At 41.0% G+C, this 26,340-nt stretch overlaps 1 protein-coding gene across 1 annotated transcript; it reads left to right on the forward strand.

Annotated features, from left to right (window-relative positions):
* Window positions 1-2,819: 2,819 nt before the first annotated feature.
* Window positions 2,820-25,639, forward strand: dop1b (DOP1 leucine zipper like protein B). Its single transcript, XM_034574220.1, has 38 exons — window positions 2,820-3,080; window positions 6,465-6,644; window positions 7,166-7,347; window positions 7,458-7,628; window positions 8,960-9,149; window positions 9,296-9,394; window positions 9,917-10,040; window positions 10,163-10,272; window positions 10,783-10,894; window positions 11,028-11,148; window positions 11,257-11,376; window positions 11,541-11,649; window positions 12,543-12,779; window positions 12,874-13,178; window positions 13,641-14,044; window positions 14,149-14,420; window positions 14,513-14,665; window positions 14,847-14,947; window positions 15,498-15,688; window positions 15,780-17,364; window positions 18,106-18,205; window positions 18,288-18,479; window positions 18,691-18,813; window positions 18,914-19,048; window positions 19,147-19,202; window positions 19,293-19,397; window positions 19,738-19,804; window positions 20,338-20,485; window positions 20,624-20,703; window positions 20,784-20,893; window positions 21,438-21,587; window positions 22,478-22,539; window positions 22,783-22,911; window positions 23,015-23,151; window positions 23,234-23,289; window positions 23,382-23,525; window positions 23,638-23,770; window positions 24,453-25,639. Exons 2-38 carry the CDS (start codon window positions 6,507-6,509, stop codon window positions 24,708-24,710), a joined length of 6,909 nt encoding a protein of 2,302 aa, XP_034430111.1. The 5' UTR covers window positions 2,820-3,080; window positions 6,465-6,506; the 3' UTR covers window positions 24,711-25,639.
* The last annotated feature ends 701 nt before the right edge of the window (window positions 25,640-26,340 follow it).

A 26,340-nucleotide genomic window follows, 5' to 3' on the forward strand; every position in this document is an offset into this window, starting at 1 on the left:
AATATATTTCGAAAATGTACAGTAAATTAAGTTTCAGATGCCACAGTTGACACAGTAAAGTCCGTGATGATAACCTCAACAGCTGCTCGCCGACTGTTAGAAGCCCTGTTTGATTTCCATATTAGACTAAAGGCCTGTAAATGTTCTATCGGTTGTATTTGTATTTTTTAGATGGCTGTGAAACTATTTGGTCCACATGTTTTTGTAGAGTCTGTTAAGAGATAAGATACAAACTTATATCAAGAGACAGTGAAATATTATAATGCCAGCTTATCATGAGATATCTAATCCTTTTTTGTGGTTAAATTAAAAACCTCAAAAAGATAAAGCATCTTTTTTACGTCAAACACTATAAAACATTTTACATGTCCCTTCAAAAAATGTTCAGGACAGAACATGTAAATAAATAATGACCAGTATGTAATAACCAAATGTGTTGTACAAATGTCACTTTATCCCAGGAAGGGCCTCACTGTACCTGTTTCAGTTGTATGTTACTAAAAATGGCTCTTTGGAAAAGTGTGAAACCCCATAAACTTTAAATACATGCTCTAGGAAATATATTTAAGATCTGTCGGGACATTACCATCTATAAAATTATACATTTGTTTATGATGCTTGAACCATTAAGCTTGGTCACTGGCCACATTATTGAAGTACAGGCAGGTTGAGGAATGTTTGAAAATACAACAGCTCCATCTATGGACCTAAAATTGAACTTACAGGCCATAACTGTATATCACCAAACAGTATACATATATAATTAAGACTTAAGTTAGAGCAAAATTTAAGAATGATCTGAAGAACTATCCAACAGGAATGTGTTGAATACTTAAAGATGACTTCAAGAGAAATACTTAGCATTCTGTATTTGAGTACAGCATATTTGACAGCTCAGCTAGGTTGGTGCTGTTCCATGTAATTTCAACTACAAATTTTAAACCACAACTTTCCATATTCATTTCAAATACACGACAGCATCCTTTGTAGGCAAACACAACAAAAGCCTCCTTTCACAGGAGAGTTGATGGGGCTGTATGACAGTGTAGAATATCTCCATAGTCAAGGACTGACATGAAGGTAGACTGGATAATAGTTTTTCGGATTGATGGTGACAGGAAATTTGTAATCCTGTAGAGAAGACTGGGTTTGATTTTTAATTTCTGGGTTAGTTGTGGAATATGTGTTTTGAATGAGAGTGTCTTATCGAGCGGGATGAGTACAACCAGTATTGGAGATAGAAAATACCATGGATTTTGTCTTATCTGCATTTAAAACCAGTATATTATAATACAGTGAATTTTGGAATGAATTAAAGGTAGGGCCTGAGCTGGGGTGGCACCTGCAGCATATATAATAGAATCATCAGCAAATAAATGTTCATTGTAGATCTGAGTTTGAGTGATTAATTCATAAGTCATATTCAGAAATAAGGACATCAAGTAGAATGTTAGTTCATGTTAAAGTTTTTTTTGTTGAATACTTCAACATTGGAGACATACAACTCATTCAGAAAGACAAAACATCCCTAAATTATTTTACTATTTGCTCTGTTAAACAACATGATGTAAGAGACATTTTAATCCAGTTTATTCTGGTGTAATAAATACAGAATGATAAGGGTAGATCATAACTTTCATGGCATCATTCTCCAGAAAAACAAAATCACTTGTTTTCTATAATAATTTGTATTTACATCAGTTTAAAAGTGCATATAAACATATAGAAGTTATGGGAAATAAAGCACATGATAAAAAAGCAGCCTAACATGTATTTGGAGTAACAAAGAAATCAAAAAGTGTTGAAGCATATCTTTTTCACTTTATTTGACAGTGTACAAAACACATAAGATATGTTAACAATCAGCCATGAATAGACAATACAGTCCAGTGTTACAATGGAAGATCCATCAAATTAGATATCAATCACAATGTCTATTTATTAGCTAATTATTGCATTTATATTGCTTTTTATTTTACCTCCTTAATCTTTATCTTGATGTCCTTCACCGACCTGTATGTTTGTTGACCTGTGCTTTTTGACACGTATCATATTGGATGTTGTTTGTGTGATTGTGAGAAGTGTAAGCTGCAAATGAATTGTCCTCCTTGGGATCAATTAAGTTGTATGAATGTGAACATTCAATTAAATAGCAGGCCAATAATGTAAAAAAACAAAACAAGTTAAATTTACAATAAAGTAAGAATAAATAACAGAAATATCCAAATATGACAAATAATAACAGGACAATAACTTTAATCCAGAGTCACAGGAAATAACAAAACTGTGTGCACTGACTTTTTGTTTGTTAGTTTGATAAGGGTTAATGTCTCCATGTTCAAATTCAATTCAATCATAAAATGATTAAAGTTTGGGGAGGACTCTGGAAACCTCGCTCTGTAACTGTGACATTTACCTTTAATTAAGTAATGAATTAATTAATCAGAGGCTTATTATCCCATTTAAATGTAGTAGTTGTCTTTGATTGTTACTGGGTGATCAGTCTTGTTATAAACACGATCTTCTCTGTGTGGTATTGAAGCATGAAGGTACTTCACAGTGAGGCGAGAGGTTTGTAAACACTGCACATCCTGGACCGTACCAAAGCCGCGGGCCACGGCAAAGTGTACATTTACATTTTAATGCCGCGCGGAAGGAAACTGGTTTTCCTCTCGTCCTCGGGCAGAAGCCTAATTAGCGCTGCTTCGAGTGTTTGACTTGTTTAGTGGCAGCTTGAAGACAAACATCTCCCCCGGCGTTGAACCTCCCCCCCCTGCAGCTCACCCCTCTCCTGCGCGGGGGAGTGAGCCGTGCCTCCGCGGATCAGCTGACTGTGAGGATCCCGCCCCACACGGACCTGCTGCTGCTGAGGCTGCTGGAATGATCCCTGACACATAGACATGTACACACACCCACACACACACACACACCCACACGTCCTCTGGGACACTTCACAGGTTCACTGCCGATCTCCTTTCAACCACGTTTACCGAGAAATGTCCACCGTGACGAGCGGGCGGGTTCCAACCGGGCGGCTGTGAGGCGCTGCGGATACTAACCCTGGGTTTACTTCGCTATTGGTGAGTCGGCGATGTATTTATTGTCTTTACTGACTGCGCATGCTGTCTCCATTCATCTGGGGGGGGGGGGTACTGTGATTTCTTATTTCATCACTGTTTAAATAAAAAAAAATTCGTTTAAATACGTGTAGAATTGCGTTTTTCTATCCGCTAGCTAGCTACGGTTAAGCTAGCTAATAATAATAATAATAATAATAATAATAATAACGATTGGCACTATAGCTAAAACGTGCATAAGCTAGCTGTGCACAAACATCTCCCCGCAGCAGACATGTCTGGTCTTTTAGGTGGTGATGTTATCATCCAGTCTGTAGTCTGAGGTGCTTTCTCTTACATAATATGCTCAGCAGTGTCTCCAGTGATGATCCGCTACAGTCACAGGGCATTTAAGCTGCCGGCTGCTTGTTAGTTGGCCACAGTTTCTGTTGGATGCAATCAGGGCTGGAAGATAAGGCCTAAACTACTTAAAGATAAACACTTCCAAATCACATATTGTCACAATATCCTTTCTGTTAAGTTGAACGACTGCAATTTGGCCCCTGAGTGAACAATGTCGTTTTAAACTCGTCTTTATGGGCAGATAATTGCACTGGTGCAGTGACAATAAAGTTATTTAATCTTATCTTAGAGTGCTTGCACAATCCACAAGCAATATATTGACGTATTGAACCTGTATTCTTTTGTTTTGAATGAAAAATAACATTGCAATAACTTTAGATATTGTTTTATCGCCCAGCCCTAGTTTCAACTTTTCCTCATGTACTATCTGACAGCTGTCAACACTGGCACCATGAAGCCTGTTGTAGTGCTGCTGCTGGTTGTGTCAGGTGACTCAGTCCTTAGCTGGCCCTGTTGTGTTCCTGAGTATCCTCCCTCAAAGCACACACTGCTCTGCTCAACACCACCCTATAGAAATATGTTATTATGGTTTTATCGCACTTTGTATTTTTGCTGTTACACACACTTGAGGAAGTGAGAGTGCACACTTTGTTCTGCCTGGCCTGCACCGTTTGACTATCAAGCTGTCACCTGTTTTTAAGCTGGGGATTTTTTAGGGTCATTGTTTGATGATTGAAGGATTCACATTAGTTTTGTTTTTTTTTTATAAAGGGAAAATTATGTTTTATTTACATTATGCTGTTGATTTAATCAAGGAGTAGTTGCCGTTTAGACAGCGTCATCGTCCACGTGTTGTCTTCATGCAGTTAAATATTAATATCATAGCGGAGTAGGGTGACAGTGTAATCCACCAGTGACAGGGTTTATAATACTGAAGTCACGAGTACTGCACATGGCTTTCACTGGTAAGACGGGCTTATATTTCAACAAAATGATCATTTCTAGACACGTTTTTTTTTTAATGACAAAATGGGGACATATAAGTGAATGGCGTTGAAGTTGTTAATAAAATATGATGCCAGTGATGTTTGTTAACCAAACCAAAAAACGTAATTATTAGTTAGTTAAGTTCTCTCCATTACATGACACATTTATTTATTACATAGTCATCTAAACGCCTTTGTTAGTTAATAACTAAATTTAAGGGACCATTATCAAAATGTTGTGGGAGGTAATGTAAAATTAATGTTGACAGATACTATTAGGGTCAGTCGGGCTCCATGGTGCCTTCAACGCCGGCTGATGAGAATATTAGCATCATGTAACTGGTTTATGGGAGGAGTGTGAGAGGTTTATTGACTGGCAGTGTTTAGGGCCTAGGATGTGATGAGAGGAGAAATGCTCTCTTCATCATTCTTCTTTTAGAAATTTATGATGAGGTGAGATTGATCTTCTGTAGAGGAGATTCACAAATGAGACAGCAGCACAAGGAAGTAGCAGCGCAAGGGGAAATTATAGTTAGAATTTATGAATAAATACAATAAAGTAGAAATAATGCAGTTTATATACAAGTTTGTTTTTTCAAAATTGTTCACTCATTCCACTTGCTATATCCCCAACTTTCTCTCGCTCACTGGCTGTCTCCCTATACTGTGAAGAAACAAGCCCACCTCCATCTCCCTCTAATTCCCATCGGTCCAGATTCTAGAAGTGGGTTCATTTTTTTTTCTGTTTTTCTACTTCTTTATTGTACTGAAGGTCTGCTCTATAGGCAGTTTAATACTGCAACTGGTGCTCATTGTTTTTTGTTGATTAACCTATTGATTGTTCTTAGGTGTAACGGGTAAATATTTAGTGTAGAAAAAGCATTGAAAAAGCCCATCAGTCATCAGGGCCAAAACTTGTGTCTTTAAATTACTTATTTGGATTAGTATCAAAGAACCCAGTATTTAGGTTCGAAAGATCTGAGATGCACTGATGCGCTTGCCGTCCTGAGCACGTGTTGTTGGGCTTTTCCACGATGGCAAAGCTTCTCTCAGCTCAGCTAAGGGGAGTCCAGATGTCTGTGCTCCTCTTTAATCCTGCCTTCCACTCCCCTACCCACCTCCCTGTTCAGCCATATTCAGATGTATTACATGTGAGAAAAACACACCACCGCCTTTTCCATGTGCATGAAAGCAAGAAAGCTACTCTTTCTATATCATACAATATATTTGTAACATTTGGGTACATTCTATGTCAAATGTTTTTTTTGTTTGCTTTTGCCAGTGTAGACTAAACTTAAATCCTTTCCACATTTTGTTCTTTCTCAGGACCATTTTAAAGCTTCATTAATCAATACTATTATACAAACAAAGGATCAGAGAAACAAAGGCATTAATAATATAATAGGAAAGTGGTGGCTTGTCTTTTGGTTTAATGCCCTGCAACGTTACTGTTTGGTTCAGGCCTTCCACTCTCATCCCTTTCATCTTACCTGCAGAAAAACATTAGCAGCGAAAGAGCAAAACATTTCCCTCTGGAATTCAAGGAGAAGAGGAGAGTGAATGAAACACAAAACAACAACTCCATACAAATTGTAATGATGCTCGTCTGCTAGACATGTAAAAATTGCCACTGGGTGCTGATATCTGACAATATTGCCCAAACTTTGTCCCAGAGAGGCTAAAAATTTACTGACAAGACAAAAAATGTTATCCCGATTTATATCTGTGCCTATTCCATAACTTGTTTTCATCTAGAAGTGCACCCAGAGCCACAGATTTTGTGTTATGAGGACTCCTCCCTCCTCAGACTGAGGAACAGGTCAGTCACACAAACACTGTCCAGTCATGAATGAGGACATTTGTCTCCTTTGCCTCGAAACGTGTGTAGGCCAGTGAACAGAGCTAAATTGGCTAATTTGATTTGCCATAAACAGGCCTCAGAGGCTGGGCGCTAGCTGACACATTGCAGACAAACAGATACTGACTCTTCTCGTGAGTTTGATAAACTTACTGTTTATTTCCTTAAAACCTTTTAATTTGTCATGTCCCCCTTTTCCAGACACGTTGTGCTAAATATGCTGACATCAGACTGATATATATCATGGATCCTGAAGAGTTAGAGCTGCAGAATGACTACCGTTACCGCAGCTACACGGGAGTCATCGAGAAAGCGCTGCGAAACTTCGAGTCTTCGAGTGAGTGGGCAGATCTCATCTCATCCCTGGGGAAACTCAATAAGGTACGGTGCGATGCACAATGATGACCTAATGCCATGCAAACACTGTAGCTGCTAATTCTCCAAACATCTCATTATGTGCATATGAATGAACTTTGTTCTGGTGCTGAATTCCCTTTTTTTGGTGTTATTTTGCATGTGTCAGTTTCACAGCTGTAACTGTGTTTCAGTTCTCTGTAGTTATGAGGAAGTTCTTCTTTCTCATCGAAACTCTTCGTTACACTATATATATGCTCAAGTCATCTTTATTTGAGGAAATAAATGTGCCACTTCTGTTTCAGCTTTCTGTGCAGATATTTACTTTGAGGTTCTTTGTGTGTTAATGCGCAAAAATGTGCCCTTTTTAAAGTGCAGAGAATGTGAGGAGAAGTTTAAAGTCTTATGCATCAAGTCTTGTAGAACTGGTATTTCTGTGTGGGTTCATTTCTTTTATTTGTTTTGCGAAATTCTCACGCAGAGTCGAAACTCTTTGGCTAATAGCAAATCCAGCTTCTTATTTTTTGGTCTCTTTCTCTCTCTATCAGGCCCTGCAGAGTAACATCCGCTACTCACTCCTACCCAAGAGGTCGATCATAGGTAAGCGTCTGGCCCAGTGTCTACACCCAGCTCTGCCCAGTGGCGTACACCTCAAGGCCCTTGAGACCTATGAGGTCATCTTCAAAATAATCGGAACAAAATGGCTCGCCAAGGATCTGTTCATCTACAGGTGAAGAAACTAGCCTTGATCTTTTATTGCTTCAAGAAGAGTGCTGACCTGATTACAAGTGCATTTTTTACGACTTGTACGTTTATGTGTCTCTTTTGTTTTTTCCCCAGCTCCGGATTGTTCCCACTGTTGAGCCATGCAGCCATGGCGGTGAAGCCCGTCCTGCTGACACTTTACGAGCGATACTATCTCCCACTGCAGAGGGCTTTGCTGCCCAGTCTACAGGCCTTCATAACAGGCCTCCTACCAGGCCTGGAGGAGGGACTGGAGGTCAATGACAGGTACACTGCACATACCGTTTTTTGTCAAAAGAAAGAAAGAGTTGATCAGAAACCAATTTTGTTCTTGTTTTATTTTTTTTATATACATATATTTAATGTGCCTCACGGTAGGGTTGTGCCAATAGGCAATGGAATAGGGGATCGCCGATGTTCAGAGTGATCGGTGATTTCTGATGGCTTAGCCAATATCAAGACAATATTTCGTTTTCCCATTCACATTTTGTATTGTTAGTTCGGCCCTCGAGGGCGTCACAAGGTAAATCTGTAAACCATATATCTATCTACATATTTAATTTCTGAAGACAAACTTACTTAAAGGGGAGGATAAAAGTTTAAAACTATGTCTGATTATGATGATTTGCAACATAGTGTGGCCTCAATCAGAGTGATTCATCTCTCATCCAAGAGGCTTCCAAGTTCACCAGGTCTTTTTAATAAGGAACAGATTCATAACTCAAGTTATGAATCACGTTCCCACGACTTAATAACTTGTGCCCACGACTTATTGTTCTTACCTATACTGACTCATCACAGTACAGTTGCCTTGTTCTCTTTGTTTATTCATATTTTCACCCTTTAACATTTCATTTTCCTGTTCTACACCAAAGCTAGGACTAATACATTTTGCACTTGCTTTAAATAAGTCTTCCCCTGCAGCAAAGGTCAGAAGACTTTGTTTGCAGACTTCTTCGTTAATCAGTCACGTATGTAATTTGCCTAGGGGTTTCCAAACATTTGCAAACAACGTATATGACCATGTAATGATCAGTGTTTATTTTGCATAAGTTTGCAAAATATTGACATTAAACAGGCGACCATTTGATGTGATTGAGTGAATCTAACTTCACAACCAGTGAAAAAGGTATCGTCCAAAATGTATGAAGATAAAGACTTACAAGTGTGTATTTAGAATTTTCAACAGATGTAAACAAGACTGCATTTATGAAGCACTTTTTAGTATAAACAACCAGTCTTTACAGCACGTCTACTACACTTCTTTATGGCATATCAGCTTTCTGAGGGTTCAGTGTCTTGCAAAAGGAGGAGCGGAAGATTGAACCACTGACCTTCTGTTTGGTGGACGACCCGCTCTACCTCCTGAACCACATCTGCCCACAATGTATCTTTTAACAGGATGACCAAAGACTTGCTCTTGCACCGAGTAACGGTGGATGAGTCAGTTGACCTCTAGACAGCACGTGTATACTGAAGGGTTATTTGGATCAGGATTGATTGGTTTGACCACGAGGCTCGGCTGCCACTGTGAAGTATAGATTTACTCGTAGATGTGTTGTCAATGAGTCCATTTTGTGTCCTCTCTCTTTGTGCAGGACTGATGCGTTGTTGCTCAAGTTGTCTATGCTCGTGGGTCAGCGGGTCTTCTATGGGGCCCTGTGGGGCAGCATGGTGGTGAGCCCTAATGTGCGGCTGACCGCCGCCATCTTCATAGTCACACACTTTGACCGCACGGCTTCTCTGCGCCAGCAGATACACATGCTAGGCTACAACAGCCCACTCCTGGTGAGTTTTTGTCTTACATTTGATTCAAAACCCATTTAATAGTTAAAATCAACACAGATGAAATGTTTGTATTATGAGCATATTTCAGTAATGTCTCAATGTAGTTGTACACCTGTCTAAATGTCTCTGCCTCTGTCCGTCTCCAGTTGAAGGCAGTGTGTTTTTCTCTGCAAGACTCAAATGTCCTGGTACAGAGGCACATGCTTGAAATCCTGCTCTACTTTTTCCCTTTTGCCACCTGCCTGGTAAATTCACACAAAAACTCACTTCTCTCCTGTTATTCTGGAAATGTTAACTTCTGTTTCTCCATATCTGCTGCTGTGATCATTTTTTAATCAGAGTCCCATGACATCTTTTCCCTCTGTTACCTGCCAAAGAGAAAGGCTTACTAATTTTTAATCACCCTTATTTTAATAGTTATGAAAGAGTCTGCTGCAAATAAACCCTCAGTTAATCCAATTTTAAACACAGAAAATAAAGATGATCTTTAAAATGCTTCCCAAATTGTTGGTGTCCATCAGATCAGACATTCCTGATGCGTGGCCTTTTGCTATTTTCTCCACATAATTCAGTTAAGTTTCCTACGTTTAAATTGGGGAATTATATTAGTTGCCCTCTTGACGTAGTTATATCACCACATTATCAGTATAACAACAGTTAATGTGGAAGTTTTTTTTCTTGGATCACTGTGTGTAATATACTGTATATAAGCCAAAAATTGCTGTATCATGACTTTCAGCTTACTGTCACTACATGTGTTGTTTTAGGACCCAGTGGAGACGTGTATTACTTTGAGTAAGGAGGACATGGTCGCTATGGTGTCTTCCGCTTCGCTCACGCTGCTCCGCAGAGACATGTCCCTGAACAGACGCCTCTACGCCTGGGTCCTAGGTGCTGACCTCAGTGATGAATCATGTGTTTGGCCACATGACCACTGTGTGGCTGCTGGAGTTTGGCCAGTTCATGTTTCTCACAGTTCACTAATCTTTGTCTTCGCATGTACGTGTTTTCAGGCACAGACATAAAAGGGGAAATGGTGGCACCACACCCAACCCTCTCCTCCACCACAGAGGAGCACACATCGTTTTACTTCAACACCTACACCAGAGATTACCTTGTACAGGTAACTGACTCCTATGATAACACACACACACACACATGCCAAACACTGAAAAATGCATAAGTAAAGGTATATTTAATTATGAACTGGTTTGTCAGGGTTGTTTGACATTTTGGGGAAATATGCTCATCTTGATTAAAACAATCTGGCATGTTTTGGGGGACTGATAGTTATGAGTGTGTGCAATGGTGCAGATCCCCAAAAAACAATCCAGATCTAGTGATTTTAAATGTGGTTTCATAAGAGAACTGTTCGGCCTTGGCAGAGGTTTGCGCTCTACTGAGTGCCATTCTACTTTATAATGAAATAATCAAAATAAAGCACATGGTGTTACAGGGTTTATTAAAGATTTTAAACCCTGAGTAAAGATGCCCAGCCTATATTTCAGCTTGTACAGTGAATAGTAATTTACACGTCTCTTCTTGGTCAGTTGTGTCTGCTTTGAACAGAGCACTTGATGTGTGTTTGTCACCAGTTCCACTTTTTCTCACCTGCTCATTTCTTTGACCTCAGGGTCTGATTAACATCCTCAAACAGAAGGATGTGGAGAACAACCCAGAGAATGTGATTGGATACCTCAGGCCCTTTCGAATCATCGTCAGCCTGCTCGATAAACCAGAGATTGGTAGGCAGCACTGAGCACAGCCGTGCACAAATACGTCTAAATGCTGAATTACTGGATCCACCACTCTGTGTCATTGCCTCAGTCTCACTCTCTAAGGTTGTTTTACTGTTACAATGATGATGTTTTTGCTCAGGCCCAGCTGTCCTGAGCAGTGTGTTGTTGGAGGTGGTCCGAGCCTTCTACAGCTACTGTCGAGAGATATTGGAGGAGGAGAGCATCACCAATTCAGGGCTCTCAGGAAACCAGCTTGCCAGGTGAAAGTCATAGATGAAAGCACTACTGCGAGGATGTTCATATTTCACTAATATTGCAACTGACAAAGTGAACATGGGTTGTAATTTTTGCTTTGTTTTCTTTAACAGTAAGATAAAAGAGAATAAGAACGCATCAGAGATCATAAAGGCAGTGAATATGCTTGTGAGCTCCATGAACAGTGAATACCTGTGGGAGTACATGACACGACGCTTCTGCACTTCTCTCAGGTATTGTGGGGTGGACTTCTACATGTTAATTTCTAAAACTTAATTGAAAAGATAATTTTGACTGTCAAGAATTCATTTAGCATATGTCGTGACTATCCCTGTTTATCTTAACATTTTAACCCACAAGTTAACATAAAGGATAATTTCATTCTCTTTCTCCACAGAGAAAAAGACGACCCACTAACGCCTCCTCGGCAGGACTGCAGTCATCCTGCTCCCTCTGTCTCAGAGATGTCCACCCTCATAATCTTCCTGCTGGATGTTCTTCCTCTGGTAAACAACACACAACAATGTGCATGCCAGCACATTGTTAGTTCTCTTCTATGCAAAACAAAATTGGTGCAGTGAAACTTGCACCAAAAATAGGGATTAACAATAAAAAATGATGTCAGCAGCGTGTGTGAATGAGAGGCGAAACTATAAAGATTATATAAGTGGTTAGGATAAAAGTACTATACACTGTAAATATTTATTTAGCAATCTTTTACAATTCTTAAAAAATTGGAAATAGCCTTTCTTTGGTCAGTGGTTAGTTGCAGTTAAAGTCACTTCGCTGAATTCAATGGAAACACAGGAGCATTGTTATATATTTTGTTGTGTACTTAAATTATCCAAAATGCTGCCAATTTTCAAACCTGTAGAAATCTGTAAATGTAACTGTCCATTTTATTTGGTCGGCCGTGACTGGCATCACTTTCCCTTTTTGCATGCACAAGTATTGTAGTTTTCTGCCAGAAGTGGTCAAAATTGACCTTTTATTCTAAATTCAAATCAAATTTTTTTGGTTGACATATTAGACCTTTTAAGTTTTATATTTTATGCAGATATACGGTTTTGGTCATCACATGACTAGATCTTAAACAAATAAAACAAAAGTTTGAGGCATCGCGTCACGCAAATCCTCCGAGGTTTCCTGTGACATTGTAAACATTGTAAGAGATCCACTGATTTTACTGGATTTAATGGCTGGGTCATTACTGTTGTGGAGAGGAGGAGATTTCTTGTGGATAATTAACCTCTTGAACATCCGCATCATGAATTTGTTCGAGAAACAAGTTTTTTTTTTTTAAATGTTAGCAGCAGCTTGGCTTACAGATCCTCTGGGACAGTTTTTAACATAATACCCAAACTGTATTTCAGTTTTTTTTTTTTTTTTTTATTGACAGGAGCTACATGCTGACATCCAGTCCCAGTTCCTCCCTGAGATGCTAAGCATCATGCTGCAAACCTTGCACAGTCATATGGACTCTGTAAGCCTGGAGGATGTCACACACAGCGTGCGTGCCTGCTTCAAGGTCCTCAGTAAGATCCAAATGCCTGTGGCTTATATAGACATTGAAGCAGGGTCACAAACAGAGGAGACAGAGTTACAGACACCAGAGGAGGAAGGCAAAGAAACACAGGTTACACATTTTACAGTTTGTGCCAAAGTGGTTTCTTTTTAAATGTTTTGGATTTTTGAAAGTGCCTCACCATAGCAAATTTCACTTTATCTAGGATGTCAAGATGGAGGGAGATGAAGATGCCAGTAATGGTCAGTTTAGTCATCGCCATAGAGATGAAGAGCAGTACACTGATGGAGGAGACGAGGCAGAGACTGCAAATGCTGTTTACCCAACAATCAGATCTGAAGACAGCGGTTTAGGGGTCAGTGCCTCACCGTCAGAGCAGCATCTCCCACCAGGGATGGGGGCCGATGGAAATGAAATTAGCAAAGACGGTGATGGAGTGTGGAAGAGGGGAGGCAGTGTGGACACAATGACCCTGTGCCTGCAGGATATACTGTCCTTCATAACCACAAGGTAAACAACTGAGTCATGGTCAGATTATAATAAGATTCTCCATTTGATTATGCAGAATATGTAGGTGAGGGACAAGATTTTGGGGCTGGAAGCTGTTTGAGCCGGCTATGGTTGCCCACAGGTAAACTGTCCACGTGTGGAGGAAAAGAAGCATAACACATTGACTGAAAGGCATCGGCTGTCACCTTTTTTAACTTGTCTATATTCATATGCAGATAGACAAAATGTCATCTGGCCCTAAAGCACCCACAAAAAGTATCACTGTTTGTGTTTTGGGTGGAGAACATTTAGTCTCTTGTGTTATAAGACACGAGTCGGACAGTCGAAAATAGTTTTACGGCGAAAAGGAGATGGAGTTGACAGATAATAGCTGATGAAATTGTGGTCATATTAGTTGCAAAGAATATGTACTTCTCTATAAACCTATGATCTCTAAATATTTTCACCCGTCATTTTTTTCAGATACCTGCTGGTGCAGGTGGAGGATGTCCGGGGACCCGAGGAGGGACTCCAACCAGATCTAGCCGCTGTTTCTGTGGATCAGAAGACATTGTTGCAGAGCATAGGGGGGCGAGAAATAAAAGACAAACTGACTGAATTGTTCAATCCAAACAAAAACAAACCCCACCCCACATCTGATGTGCAGCTCCCGACATTCCCTGAGGAGAAGAAAAGGGAACATGGGCCGTCAGGATGTGTGGACTGGGCGGCGGGCTACATGCCACGGGGCAGAGCAGAGATCTCTGAAGCCTGTCGACAGGCATTCACCGCCACCTGCCACCTGTTGCTGGAGTGCGCCACCTTCCCTGTCTATATGAGTGAAGAGGAGACTCTGGCCCAACACACAGAGATGTTTGTCTGCACAGGTCAGCTCACAAATGGATTGTATTATAGCTGCTGAGTTAATATAACTGTCATGTACCTGCTTTAACCCACTGATAAGTAATTCCAATGTTTTTGTCTTCTGTAGGCAGTGAAGAGGACACGCTGCCAGTATGGCTGAGGTCCTTGATGATACTGTGCTGCCTGTCAAGGGACTATCACATTCAACACACAGCAGTGGCCTCCCTGTTGGAGCTTATCAACCACTCCCAGTCTTTAGCGCTGGTCATCCAGGACAAGCACAGACGCTACCAGACCTCTGACTCTAACCCTCTGAGTGGGAGGCTGCAGATGGTCACTGTGCCACCCATCTACCCTGCTCTGCTACGTGTCATAGAGGAGGGCACAGATTTCTATCAGGTCAGATTATTAAAAAGAAAATGTCCGTACAGCTCAAAGCTGTGGTTTAAATGTGGTGTTTACGATTGTGCTATTTTTGTGCTGTGATCCAGAGGGTGTCTCAGGTTCTGTGGAGCCAGCTGGACATGGATCGGAGAGAGCAGCACATTTCTTGTGTGGAACTCTTTTACAGGCTTCACTGTTTGGCTCCGTCAGCGACAATCTGTGAAGACATCATCTGCCAGGCGCTACTGCACAAAGACAAGGTGTGTATGGCTGCACACACAAACACACACGCACACTGAAACGCAACTTGTTATCTTAATTTAATCCCAGCATCTTCGACACGTGTCAGCGTAACTGGGACACAAACAGACACTATGATATTTAATGAGTTGAGCAAACAAGCCAGTGGCTCATCCTCACCATTGTGTTTGTCTGTTCTAGGCTGTTAGGCTGGAAGCACTACATCGCTTCACAGTGCTGTGGCACCTGACCCGGGAAATCCAGACCAACAGGACCATGTCTCTCAACCGCTCCTTTGACCGGTGAGTACACAGCTGAACAGTGGAACTCAGTAAAGACAAATGGAGAGCAGTAACGCATATACTGTATCTTTTTATCATTCCTGAATATTTAAGATTTTGTCAGCTCTTGTTATATGTACATTATGTAGTTTATATCTTCAGCACATCACTGCTACTCTGATTGTGGATTAAATAAATCTGCAACTGCTAACAAGTGTCCTAATGGTGGTGCCAGAGAAGTGTTTTAATAAGAGCCGTATTTACTATGTGAGTTGCAACAATGGGACTATTGCCATATCCCCATTTTATTGTACAATCTGAGTGTATACAGGCACCAACATATAAATGCAATGGGATTGACTAGCCTCCCTAGACATTATTGCAGTATATGTAAAAGGGAGAGCACCCTCATTCCAAAATGCACCATTTTATGCCCCATTATACCTCTTAAATCACTGACAGCATACTGTCAAAATAAAGTTAAAAAAAAAACACTTAAAGAAGTACAGAGAAAGACAGCTTTCATTTTTTGTTTCAGTTCCTACAAAGTGTGTGTCTCTCTCTCTCTCAGGTCTCTGTGTGTGGTGGTGGACAGTCTGAGCTGCACTGATGGCTCAATACGTGCAGCTACTCAGTGCTGGCTGGTCAGGGCTCTGTCCCTCAATGATGTGAATCGAATCCTGGAACCTATTCTGTTGTTGCTGCTTCACCCGTCCACTCAGCGCTCCTCCATTCACAGCATCAAACAAAATCTCACTGCGGGTAAGTGGGTTTGGGAATACATTTTTCCGGATGGAATATATTCTTTGTTTTGTGTGTGTTCTGTTAAATTGACATGCTCTTTGCTTTCAAGGTAACCTGAAGATTCTTGGCTGCAGAAGTCGAAGCTCCACCAGAACATCTGGGTCATCTGCGGATGCTATGGCAACAGAGGTCACCACCTTAAATCTCACCAACATTGTGGACAGGGAATCCCTGTGGGAAGAGTTGGACAATGATCCAGAGCAGGTGAAACCACCGGACTCTTTTGTGCCATCAAAGAGTGAGAGTGAAGACGAAGAGGAGGAAAATAGAGCAGATGATGAGGCTGAGAGTGAACACACAGAGTCAGCAGACACTAGCGGGGGCCAGGTATCCACAGAGAGCTCCGGTTCTGGTTCTGCTCTGTATGGCAGCATTGAGGAAGGCGGGCTGGTCAATGGCCTGCGGAGGGTAGAGTCTGAGCGTACACAGGGATCTGATTCGCTGTCAAGTGAGGATGAGGACGATTTAGAGCTGGAGACAATGGCCAGGTCTCGCCTTTTAAAACAGGAGCGTGAGAAGAGAGAAGCCATCGACTCTCTGTTTCTTCATGTGCTGCTGTATCCTGTGGCGGGCGGCTGGCGCCACCTGCTCCAAGGTCTGTCACTGCTAGACAGCTTGCTGAGGAGCAGCGCTGAGTGCCCTCTGGTGGATGCACTCTCTTCTAACTCTCTGGACACAAGCGCGGCTGCACATTTAAACCTGGTCTCTAACCTTTTACAACGACACCAACAGGCTCAAGATGGCAAAAGCTTCTACGGCTGCCTGCTTTCACCATCCTTCTCCCCCTCTGTGCCCCCGTCCATTCTCATTGAACTGCTGGTGTCTTTGTGCCTGCGATTCCTGCGCTCTCATTACCCTTCATACCTGAGCCTCGGCCCTCTTGACCTGCAGGGGAACAGGGAGGTTCAGGTAAGGAGTGTGGAGGTGCTAACCCGGATGGTGAACCAGCTTGGTTGCGTGGCACGAGGTCATGAAGGGAATGGGGCCAGTGCGGAGCCCATCCGCAGAGTCTTGTCCAGATGTAAAGTGCAGCAATATGCTCTGCTTACACTTTCTGCATCCATGTATGTCAGCCAAAGGGGAATGGACAAAGTAGCATCCAGAAATGTGGAGCTGCTGGTTGAGCAGGGAGGCCTGTCAGAGGAGAGTCTGGTGAATCTTGGATCAGGAGGCGGGCAGGAACAGTACCCCTTACAAATGGAATTACTCAAACTCCTTGAGGCTCTCATAGTCCTGGAGCACCATGTGGGGCTTGGCTGGGCCGTCCCATCAGGTGGCTTAGGTGGAGCTTCCAGCCAGCCTGTGGAGCCTCGTGAATCCCCAACTGTCAGTTCCCCCCTCGCTCGTGAGTGGCAATCTGCGGTCCTTTTCCAGCAGTCCATCAAATCAGCCCAGTATGTCCAAAGTCACCCCATTACAGCCCAAGGAATGTTTGTTTCTGCCGCGGCCATGGCTCTGCAGCCACAGTATGGCTATGCCATGCACCCCCACTGGGTGTCTCTGCTGTGCTCCATTCTGCCCTACCTGGGACGCTCATTAGGAATCATTGTGGCGCCCCTCATCGGTCAGATCTGCAGGAACTTGGATGAGCTGGTCAAGCTGTATGAGCATGATGGAGGAAAGACAAATCAGAGGTAGGTTCTGCTTTCATACAATAGCTTTGTACAATTACATTTTATGTTTATGTTTTATGTTTGTCTTTTTTAATGTTTCATCAGTTCTCACCCAAGATGTAAGAATTTATGTCATTATCAAGTAAACCAATAGTTAAACCTAAAAACGGCACGTAATTAAAAAAAAAAAAAGCAAAGTCATTTTTGCAATTGTTTTTTGTAATTCAGGGTAATGCCTTCGAGGATTATTATTTAATTGTATGCTTGTGTGTATCATGATAAATGTGCAAGAACCAGAAGCAGCTATTCATGTGTTAGTTAGATCAAAAGAACACATTTTTCCCAAAATCCATTTTTTTTAAATTGTAAAATTCAGCAACTCATCTGTTATGAGTAGAATGAGAATGAGATGATTAAGAAATTACACAAGATATTTTTTCAAACACCTTTGGCCTTTAACTGACTCAATGTTGACAAAACTTTTACAAATTATGCATTGCACAACCGTTCTGACTCCTGCAGGTTAACATGATTAACAGAAAAGATGCTCCCTATCTTTTTAGTCATGTGTCATGTTGAACCATTGCACCCAAGCTTTTGTCCAACAAACGTGTTGTTGGGGAGAAAAAGTTGCAGTTGCTTGATTGCTTGAGACCCAAGTTATGACGGTAATTTTTTAGGTACATTATTTCTGGGCTTGTGCACAAAAAGGTTAGTGTCTGGTAACAGGTTTAATGAAATATTTGATTGTCTCCTTATCAGCCTCAGTGGCAGGAGAGAGAACATCGCCCCCGACTACCCTCTCACTCTGTTAGAAGGCCTGACCACTATAACACACTATTGTCTACTGGACAACAAGAGGGTGAGAAGTAAACATACTCTACATACAGATTTCTATCTCTTATTTGTATGATGATATTAATGCAAATTGTTTTTTCTGTTAGTCCCTTGTTGCTTCTGATCCTGTGGACGTTCGTAATGCACGCAACGCTGTGATCGAGGTTCTACCGGACATTCTCACTAGCATGGTTTTGTTGTGGGGCGTGGTCAAGAGGGAAGAGTTTCAGCGGCGGGCGTCTGACTCTGGCCAGAACAGCAGACAAACTTCTTCATCTGTCTACTTTAAAAGCACCAAGGTGTGTGATACAAGCACGTTGTTAATGCTGTGTGTGATTGTTGCACTTCTACCTCTGTCTACTTTAAAAGCACCAAGGTGTGTGTTTTACAAACATGTTGTTAATGCTGTGTGTTTGTTGATCATGTGATATTCTCACACATTATCTCCTGCTCAGCCATGTCCTTGTAGTATCATCTAAATGGTTTAATTTACGGCGTGTCCATGTTTAGATCCTTCGCCACCGAATAGTGGAGTTCCTGCTCCCTCTGACTGGGCAGTATGGCATTCAGATGATGGCTTCACTGGGAGTAGTGTGGAGCAGCAGGAAGAGTAGAAGGAGACATAAAAATAAGGTGAGACCTGCAGTGAGTGGAGAAACAAAGCAAGTCGCATCGGTGTCACTGATTGGCTTGAGAGAACTTGTTGGCATCTTTATGTTCTTCTCTTCTTTAGGTTTTACCTGTGGCCAGTGAGGCTCGTCTGGCCATTGTGGATCTGGTGAAATCACTGAACACCTTGCATACAGATACCATCCTGCAGTTGATCAAAGAGGTGGTGAAAAAACCACATCAGATTAAAGGAGAACAGGTACGCAAACACATATACACACTTAGATGCTCATGATTATGTTTCTAAAGTTTATTTTCACTCATTTTCAAAACATGTTCTACCTTTTTCTCCACCAGAAGTCAGCCTTGGTTGATATACCCATGTTACAATTCAGCTACGCCTATATCCAGAGGTAAGTAAGAAAATACAGAAGTCTCAACCTCAGATTTATTACAGCCATGGAAATGCTCACTTGTGTAATGATCTCCGTCTCTGTTTGTAGTATTTCTGGCCCGGTTCTGCACGAGAACGTTGCCCCTCTTCTCAGTCTGTTGCGAGAGTCTGTTCAGCTCAACCTGGCCCCGCCTGGACACTTCTTACTGCTGGGGTCAGTTTTTACACATTCCGAGCTTATCCCACACTCTGATTAACAGTAACAGTACATCTGTATGGTACTACTTACACAAACTTATTTAGGACAAACACACCAAAGCTCTCTGCAGTCCATGTTTGTGGACAAGAGGCAGTCAGTCAATCTGAAAACTTTTGTTATCTTCTCATATTATTTACTCATAATCATTTTTATTGTTAAAATATGTCATTATGACAATGCATTGCCTTAAGGTTTTTTTTATTTGTAAATAAAACTATGTCAGATATGTTCTCCCTTTATTCAAGTTAATTGATTTAGGAAAATGTGAAATTCAGAAATATTTTGTATCTTGCAGAATCCTCAATGACTTTGTCAATCGACTCCCCAACCTGGACAATAAGAAGGATACTCGAGACCTGCAGGTATGATACATGACAAAAACCATGTGAGCCTCTGTGTTGATATTCAGTGCATTTACTTGCACTTAAGTAACTGCACGGTAGTAGACTGGTAACTATTAACTGGTTTATATATGCAGCAGGTCAATAACCAGATTTCTCCTGAACCCCATTCTTATCTTGGAAGCATGGCCTGTTGGAGCAGAATGACAAAAAGACAGAACAGAACAGAGCACTCAGTGTCTAAATTGAACAAAAACTCAAATGTTTAACAGTATAAACTGACTTAGTTAGACCTATACAAGCTACTTTACATTAGTTTTAGTTAAGGACCGACTGTTATTTCAAATATGCGGACTCATTACTCCATTCAATCAAGCTCGTCTATTCTACTATTTTCCATGTATGTAGTTTTTCATCATGCTTGTAAAAAGCTAATTAGAGCCTTGGTTATCTGTATATAAGGCAGAGAAACCAGGTTTCTCAACTACATGTCAGTTAAGAGTAATGTGCTGAACTAAGTACATGTAAACAAAGTTATTGACATTACCATGCAGGAGGTGACTCAGCGGATCCTCGAGGCGGTGGGTGGGATCGCGGGGTCATCCCTGGAGCAGACCAGTTGGCTCAGCCGCAGCCTTGAGGTCAAAGTTCAGCCGCAGGTGTGCCCTGAAGCAGACGAGCCTGATGACGCAGATGTGGAAGGTGAACAATGCAGTAACTTCTCCCAAAAACATGCGTGTACAACCTCAGCTGTATTTATTTATTATTCATAAAATATTAGAAATATTAAAAGCTTGGTAACACTCACAAATGAACTCACTCTCATTTTCTCCCTGTCAGAGTTGGCTCAAGCCAGCACCATGGTCTCCTCCTCAGCTCCCTCAGTTTACAGTGTGCAGGCTCTTGCTCTCCTGGCTGAGGTACGGTTCTGTGATTTTATTTGTTTTTATAGCGAGTTAATTAGTGTTTGAAGTGTTTAATACATTTTCTAATTGTGCAGATGTTGGCACCACTTCTGGACATGGTGTACCGCAGCGATGAGAAGGAGAAAGCCGTTCCTCTCATTTCTCGGCTCATGTACTTTGTTTTCCCGTACCTGAAGAACCACAGGTAACTGCTGTCGCTGTGCTCTAAGTTATCTTGGTGTTAATAGCTTTGCAGCCTTCAGTCTTAGTAGATTTAGATTGTTCTACCGGCAGAAATTGAATATAATATTCATAATTATGTTTTTATTAGTGTATAACTACCTGAAATAAAGAATCTTGCATGTTGCACTGCCATGTTTCTACTGGAGCCCAGAACGGACAAACCACACACTGACTGTCACTGGTGTCTGCCCTGATCCAGGGGATTTCCTGCTGTTTTCTCTCATGTGCTCATTCAGACATCCTCCAGATTTTTTACTTGGTGGCTGGCAGAAGAAACTCCAGAGAAAGTCTTAGAGCCTCTCATTGGGACATTTGAGTTCACACATACAGCCTCCCAGGAGAATTCTGAAAGTAGCCATAGCGTCTCCTGCATACTTCGAACAGGAGGAGTGAGGGGAGCAGTATTCAGTTAGTTGTAATCTGAAACCTCACTGCTAGATGCCACTACTAACTCCTAGATACTGGTCCTTTCATAGAGTTCCACTAACTACCTTTCTCTTCTTTAGTGCCTACAACATGCCCAGCTTTGATGCGGGTGCTCAGCTGCTGAGCAATCTGAGCGGGTATGCCTACACCAAAAGGGCCTGGAAGAAAGAGGTCTTTGAGCTCTTTATGGACCCCCTCTTCTTCACCATGGATGCCTCCTGTGCACCCAGGTTAGTGGGTTTGTCTGTTGGATTGGAATTTATTTCATTCATTCACCACACTTCTACAACCAGGAACCATCAAATATATAGCATGTAGAGGACATGTGTGGCCTCAGATAAATCATGAACTGTATCCACGGTTGTGTTTTTCCTTTCCTGTCATTAATAGCACTATAGTTATATATTGTTTTTTATCTAATAATCAGTGGGTCATTGCGGAAGATGGATGTGTGATCTTTGTAATTCAATTCAACAGCAAATTTGATCAGTAGAGCAGTGTCTTAGAATATTTTGAAGTTTCTGTGTCATTTGACTCGCGCCAATCCTTTCTAAAGTTATCTAGCAGCAGTTACGTGCAGTAGTCAGTGCTTTATTTCACATCAACACACAAGAGACGCATGCCGGGTGCACGGCTGACTGGCTGCTGAGAAATGAACAGAAACAGGTAGAAGCTGTTGCTAGGTAACAGACAACACCATGGGGAGGATCCACCCGGAGTTCGCTGTACAGGTTAACAACTGCAACACCAACTGCTGAGTCTATTTCAGCCTGACAGCTCTAGTAGGCAAAGCCATCTCTTATTTTCCTGCTTATAATTGGGGCTTGTGTCAAGATCACTTCTTTTAACCTTTAAATTTCTTTCATAGACATCTTAGTATCTGTTAATATTTATTATTCTAGACATAAAACAAATTCTCTTCCACCATTGCCCAATTCATGACAGTGCTCATTTCATCACTACCATTCAGATTGTTCATTTGCTCCACTGTGCGTCTTTGTTCTATGTTTTGCTGCATCTTTATACGAAAAGGAAAGTATTTGTCCCTGAGGTGTATTTAATTAGGTTACTTAAATCAACTGAAAAACTCTCATGCTTGACTCCCCTGTGTTCTTTCTAGTTGGAAATCCATTATTGATCATCTGCTGACTCATGAGAAGACCATGTTTAAAGACCTCATGAGTGAGTACAGCCTGTTTGTGTGACAAAATCTGTGATACAGTTTGTAGAATAATCAATTCAAACAAACAAATATAAAGTTTAAGCTTCTTAAGGATTTAAAGAAGTTATGCACTTTTTCAGACGAGTAAATTGAGATGAATCGTTTTCAAACCAGTGCAGCCACACTGTCACTTCTGTAAATGTCTGCTTCACGAGATGTTTTGGATTATTTGCTGTTACAAACTTTTTTTTCCTGTGACGTAGGCTTGCAGAGTGGCTCCTTGAAACTGTTTGGTAACGTAGATCAGAAACCCATGCTGCTGAAGCGCCAGGCATTTGCCATGTTCAGTGGAGAACTCGACCAGTATCATCCTTTTCTGCCCCTCATCCAAGGTGTGGCACTGCTCCAGAATATGTTGTTGTAACTGTGTGTAATTTAGTGGTTTAAAATGTTGTTCTGTAACATTTCATAAAAGTACAATCCTCCCCCTTTCAGAGCGTCTCACAGAGGCTTTGCGTACGAACCCCAGCCCAGCTGTTTCAGCCCAGATGTTCTTGATGTTTCGTGTTCTCCTGCTGCGGATTTCATCCCAGCACCTGACATCTCTTTGGCCAATCATGGTCACAGAACTGGTAAGATCACATCCTGTAAGAACATGGCTTTAAACGCAGGCTCAATACTGTACCAATGTCTATTTTATTTGTCGTTCTTCAGATTCGCATTTTTGCACGTCTAGAGAAATCTCTGCAGCCGGATAAAGACGTCTCAAAGTGAGTTCAATTCTTTTACTCACAAAATCCTTTTTCACTGACACCCTTCAATGCTCTTTCTTAAATTACTCTGGTCTTATTTTACTACCTAGACTGGCAAAAGTGGTGCGTGGAGCCCTTGAAAGAAATGGACCGGTGAACTTCTCTCAGGCAGAGTTGGACATGTACCTGTCAGCCTGCAAGTTTCTGGACACCTCCTTGACCTTTCCTCCAGAACAGATACCACTCTTTCAGATGTAAGAGACCAATTTAGAAAATAACTTCAAACCATTTTTAACTAGATTTAGATGTTAGATAAGTTATTTTCTGTCATACTTTTTCTGTATAACTGTTTGTATCCACATGCAGGTATCGCTGGGCATTTGTCCCTGAAGTGGATGTGAACCGCTACAATGGCCCAGAGACTTCGCTGATAGAGGCTGAGCAGGAATGCATACCCCATGTTGTCCAAGTACTGGAAGGGATACAGCAAAGATATGGGGTAAGATCAGTTTGCTACATATTGGAAGGCTTAGATTCAGACACACTGTTGTGGTGGAAATTTGAAACACAAATTATAAAGTCAATATTGTCTTTTAGGGTTTTATTTAAGCCTTTTTCAAAAGGGATCAAAACTCCAGCAGAGTGTTAGTTAAAGTCTGCCAGCTTTATATTTTTTACCTTTTGCAAAGATAGGCCAGACGGGAGTGACAAACACAACTAATGTTCGAAAAGGTGAAGGTCAGATTAGATCTTCTACATCCTGGTCTCCAACAAAGATGAGATGGAATTTTTGATATTCAATTGGTTCCAATCTATTAAAAAGTCAAAAATCACAGCAGATTGTTCAGGGTCATATCCGTCACAACAAGGGAGGGATGGCGTCTGGGTAGAGCATGCAGGAGGCAGGTATAAATCACCCGCTGTGACGTTTTCCTGCTGTATTCTCACTTGGGCTCATGTCATTCTGATATGTTACTAGAGGGCTAGGGTCTGGGACATATCTGGAACTGACTCAGGCATGTGGTTTCTTACATAAATGTCTGAAGGAGGCTTTAGTGTTTGGTTATGATGAGGTGGATCTTTTTTCATGGTAATGATGTCATATGAATTAACACTCGGTTGTGATGAACATTAAGTGAGAGGGATGTTTTGGTTTTTAATATCCTGACCTTATTTCCCAGGCCCTGAACGGACTGAGCGAGGAATCTTCCACCGAGCGTTTGGAGTTCCCCCTCCTCACCCAGTGCTCCCTGCACTCCATCACACAGCTGTTACCTTTTCTTCGCACCCTTTGCTGTTCCTTCCAGGTTCCTCCCCCTAACGGCCACCTGATGCAACACTGCCCAATAGCAGACTACCCAGCCACCAGTCCGGGTGCAGTCCTGAGGAAGCTGGAGCACATCATTGAGAAAGAATTCCTGGACTCCACAGAGAGTTAAAAAAACTCAAGCATGAAGCTTTCCAATAAGTCCTCTTCCCAAGCTTTTAGACCTGCAGCCATATGAGTGTAATATCTAAAATAGGCACAACAGTGATCATGTAGTGTGAAGTTGAAATGTTTTAACTTGTCTGATTTCCACAATAATACTTCTGAGGTTCACCCAGAATCTGTTATGGAAAGACCAAGGGACATTGTTGTAGCTCATTCAGTTGTCTGAAAGATATGGTATTAATTACAAGTTAATTAGATATGCTCCTTTTTATTTCTCTGTGATGTACTTTATCTCTACACTATCTAAAATGTCTACACATTGAAATTGTTTGACAGTGTCTACTCCCTTTGCTCTTATTGATTTTAGAAAAAAAAATAATAATAATTCCATGAACCTCAAATTATTGTTCCACTACTACGTTTTTGTTTGTAGCCAAATAGCAGATTCACTGTGAGGAATTTTATCAAGTATTTGTTTTCTTTTGGCTCTCATAACTCTGGTTAACAATACTGTTTAGTACAAGCATACACACTGCATCTGTCTGACTCTGAGAATGTGAAGATTGTATGTCTGCAGGACCCGCTGTAGAACTACTTTCTCTCTTTTTGTTATTGAATTCATTATGGGACCTCACTGATTTACATTGATTTTATGAGTAAGTTACTGAATGTGTTTTTCTGTACACCAGGAAAACCCTTTCCAATATCCTGAATTGTATTGGGTGTACCTCGGTAATATACAGTACCTTCTTGCAGTTGTTGGTGTTTAAGGGAACTCAAATCTGTCTTTGCGGTTGTTGACTGATGGTTTTCACAACTGCCTGTCTTCTTTTCCACAGTACTGAATGTTTACGTAATTTATTTTGGATGTCTAAAGGACCATGTTAAGTTTTGAATTAATTGAAAAGGTTCATTAAAGTAAATATTTAGCTTAAATGGCGTACTTTCTGTTTGCTGCTTTTAGTTGCTTGTTTTCCTGCAGTTGCACATGAGGGGAAATTATTCAGGGAGTTGAAAAACTGTAACGTCACATTCATGGTTGGTGGTTCAGTCCCATGGCTCCTCGTACACATACTGAACAATGAACCCTCTTTGTGTGCGTGTGGGTGTATGTGATGAATCAGAGAATATGTGAATATTAAAGAGGCTCCGGGCTGCAGCGGAGCCTACCTAATTATATGTACATATTTTAAATCAAGATCAAAGTACAAAAATAGTAATATACAACAATCAATACAATTATAAATAGATAGTCCATACATTTTAATGATAGGGAGGTAGCTAAAAGTAAAATATGATAGAGACTTTTTTTTTTTTTTATGTTATGATGACTGTTTTGTTGAATTGAATCAAGGTATCATCTGAACTCTGCTGAATGCATCAGTTTTCTACCAGTTAATTATACATTTATCAATATGTAATTTTACTATTAAAATAATAAGAGAAATCACTTAAACAACGTAATAAACGAGACCAAACAACATATTTTAGCCACCCTAAATATTTGTTGACTTTTTAATATATATGTATTTGTCACTTTGACATATATGTCAATGTGCAAAACAAATATCGGTCAAACAACAAAAAGATAAGTTAGAATTAATAAATATAATTTACATAACTATCCATGTATGATA

Source organism: Hippoglossus hippoglossus, chromosome 21 (genome assembly GCF_009819705.1).
Source record: "Hippoglossus hippoglossus isolate fHipHip1 chromosome 21, fHipHip1.pri, whole genome shotgun sequence".
NCBI classification, from domain to species: domain Eukaryota; kingdom Metazoa; phylum Chordata; class Actinopteri; order Pleuronectiformes; family Pleuronectidae; genus Hippoglossus; species Hippoglossus hippoglossus.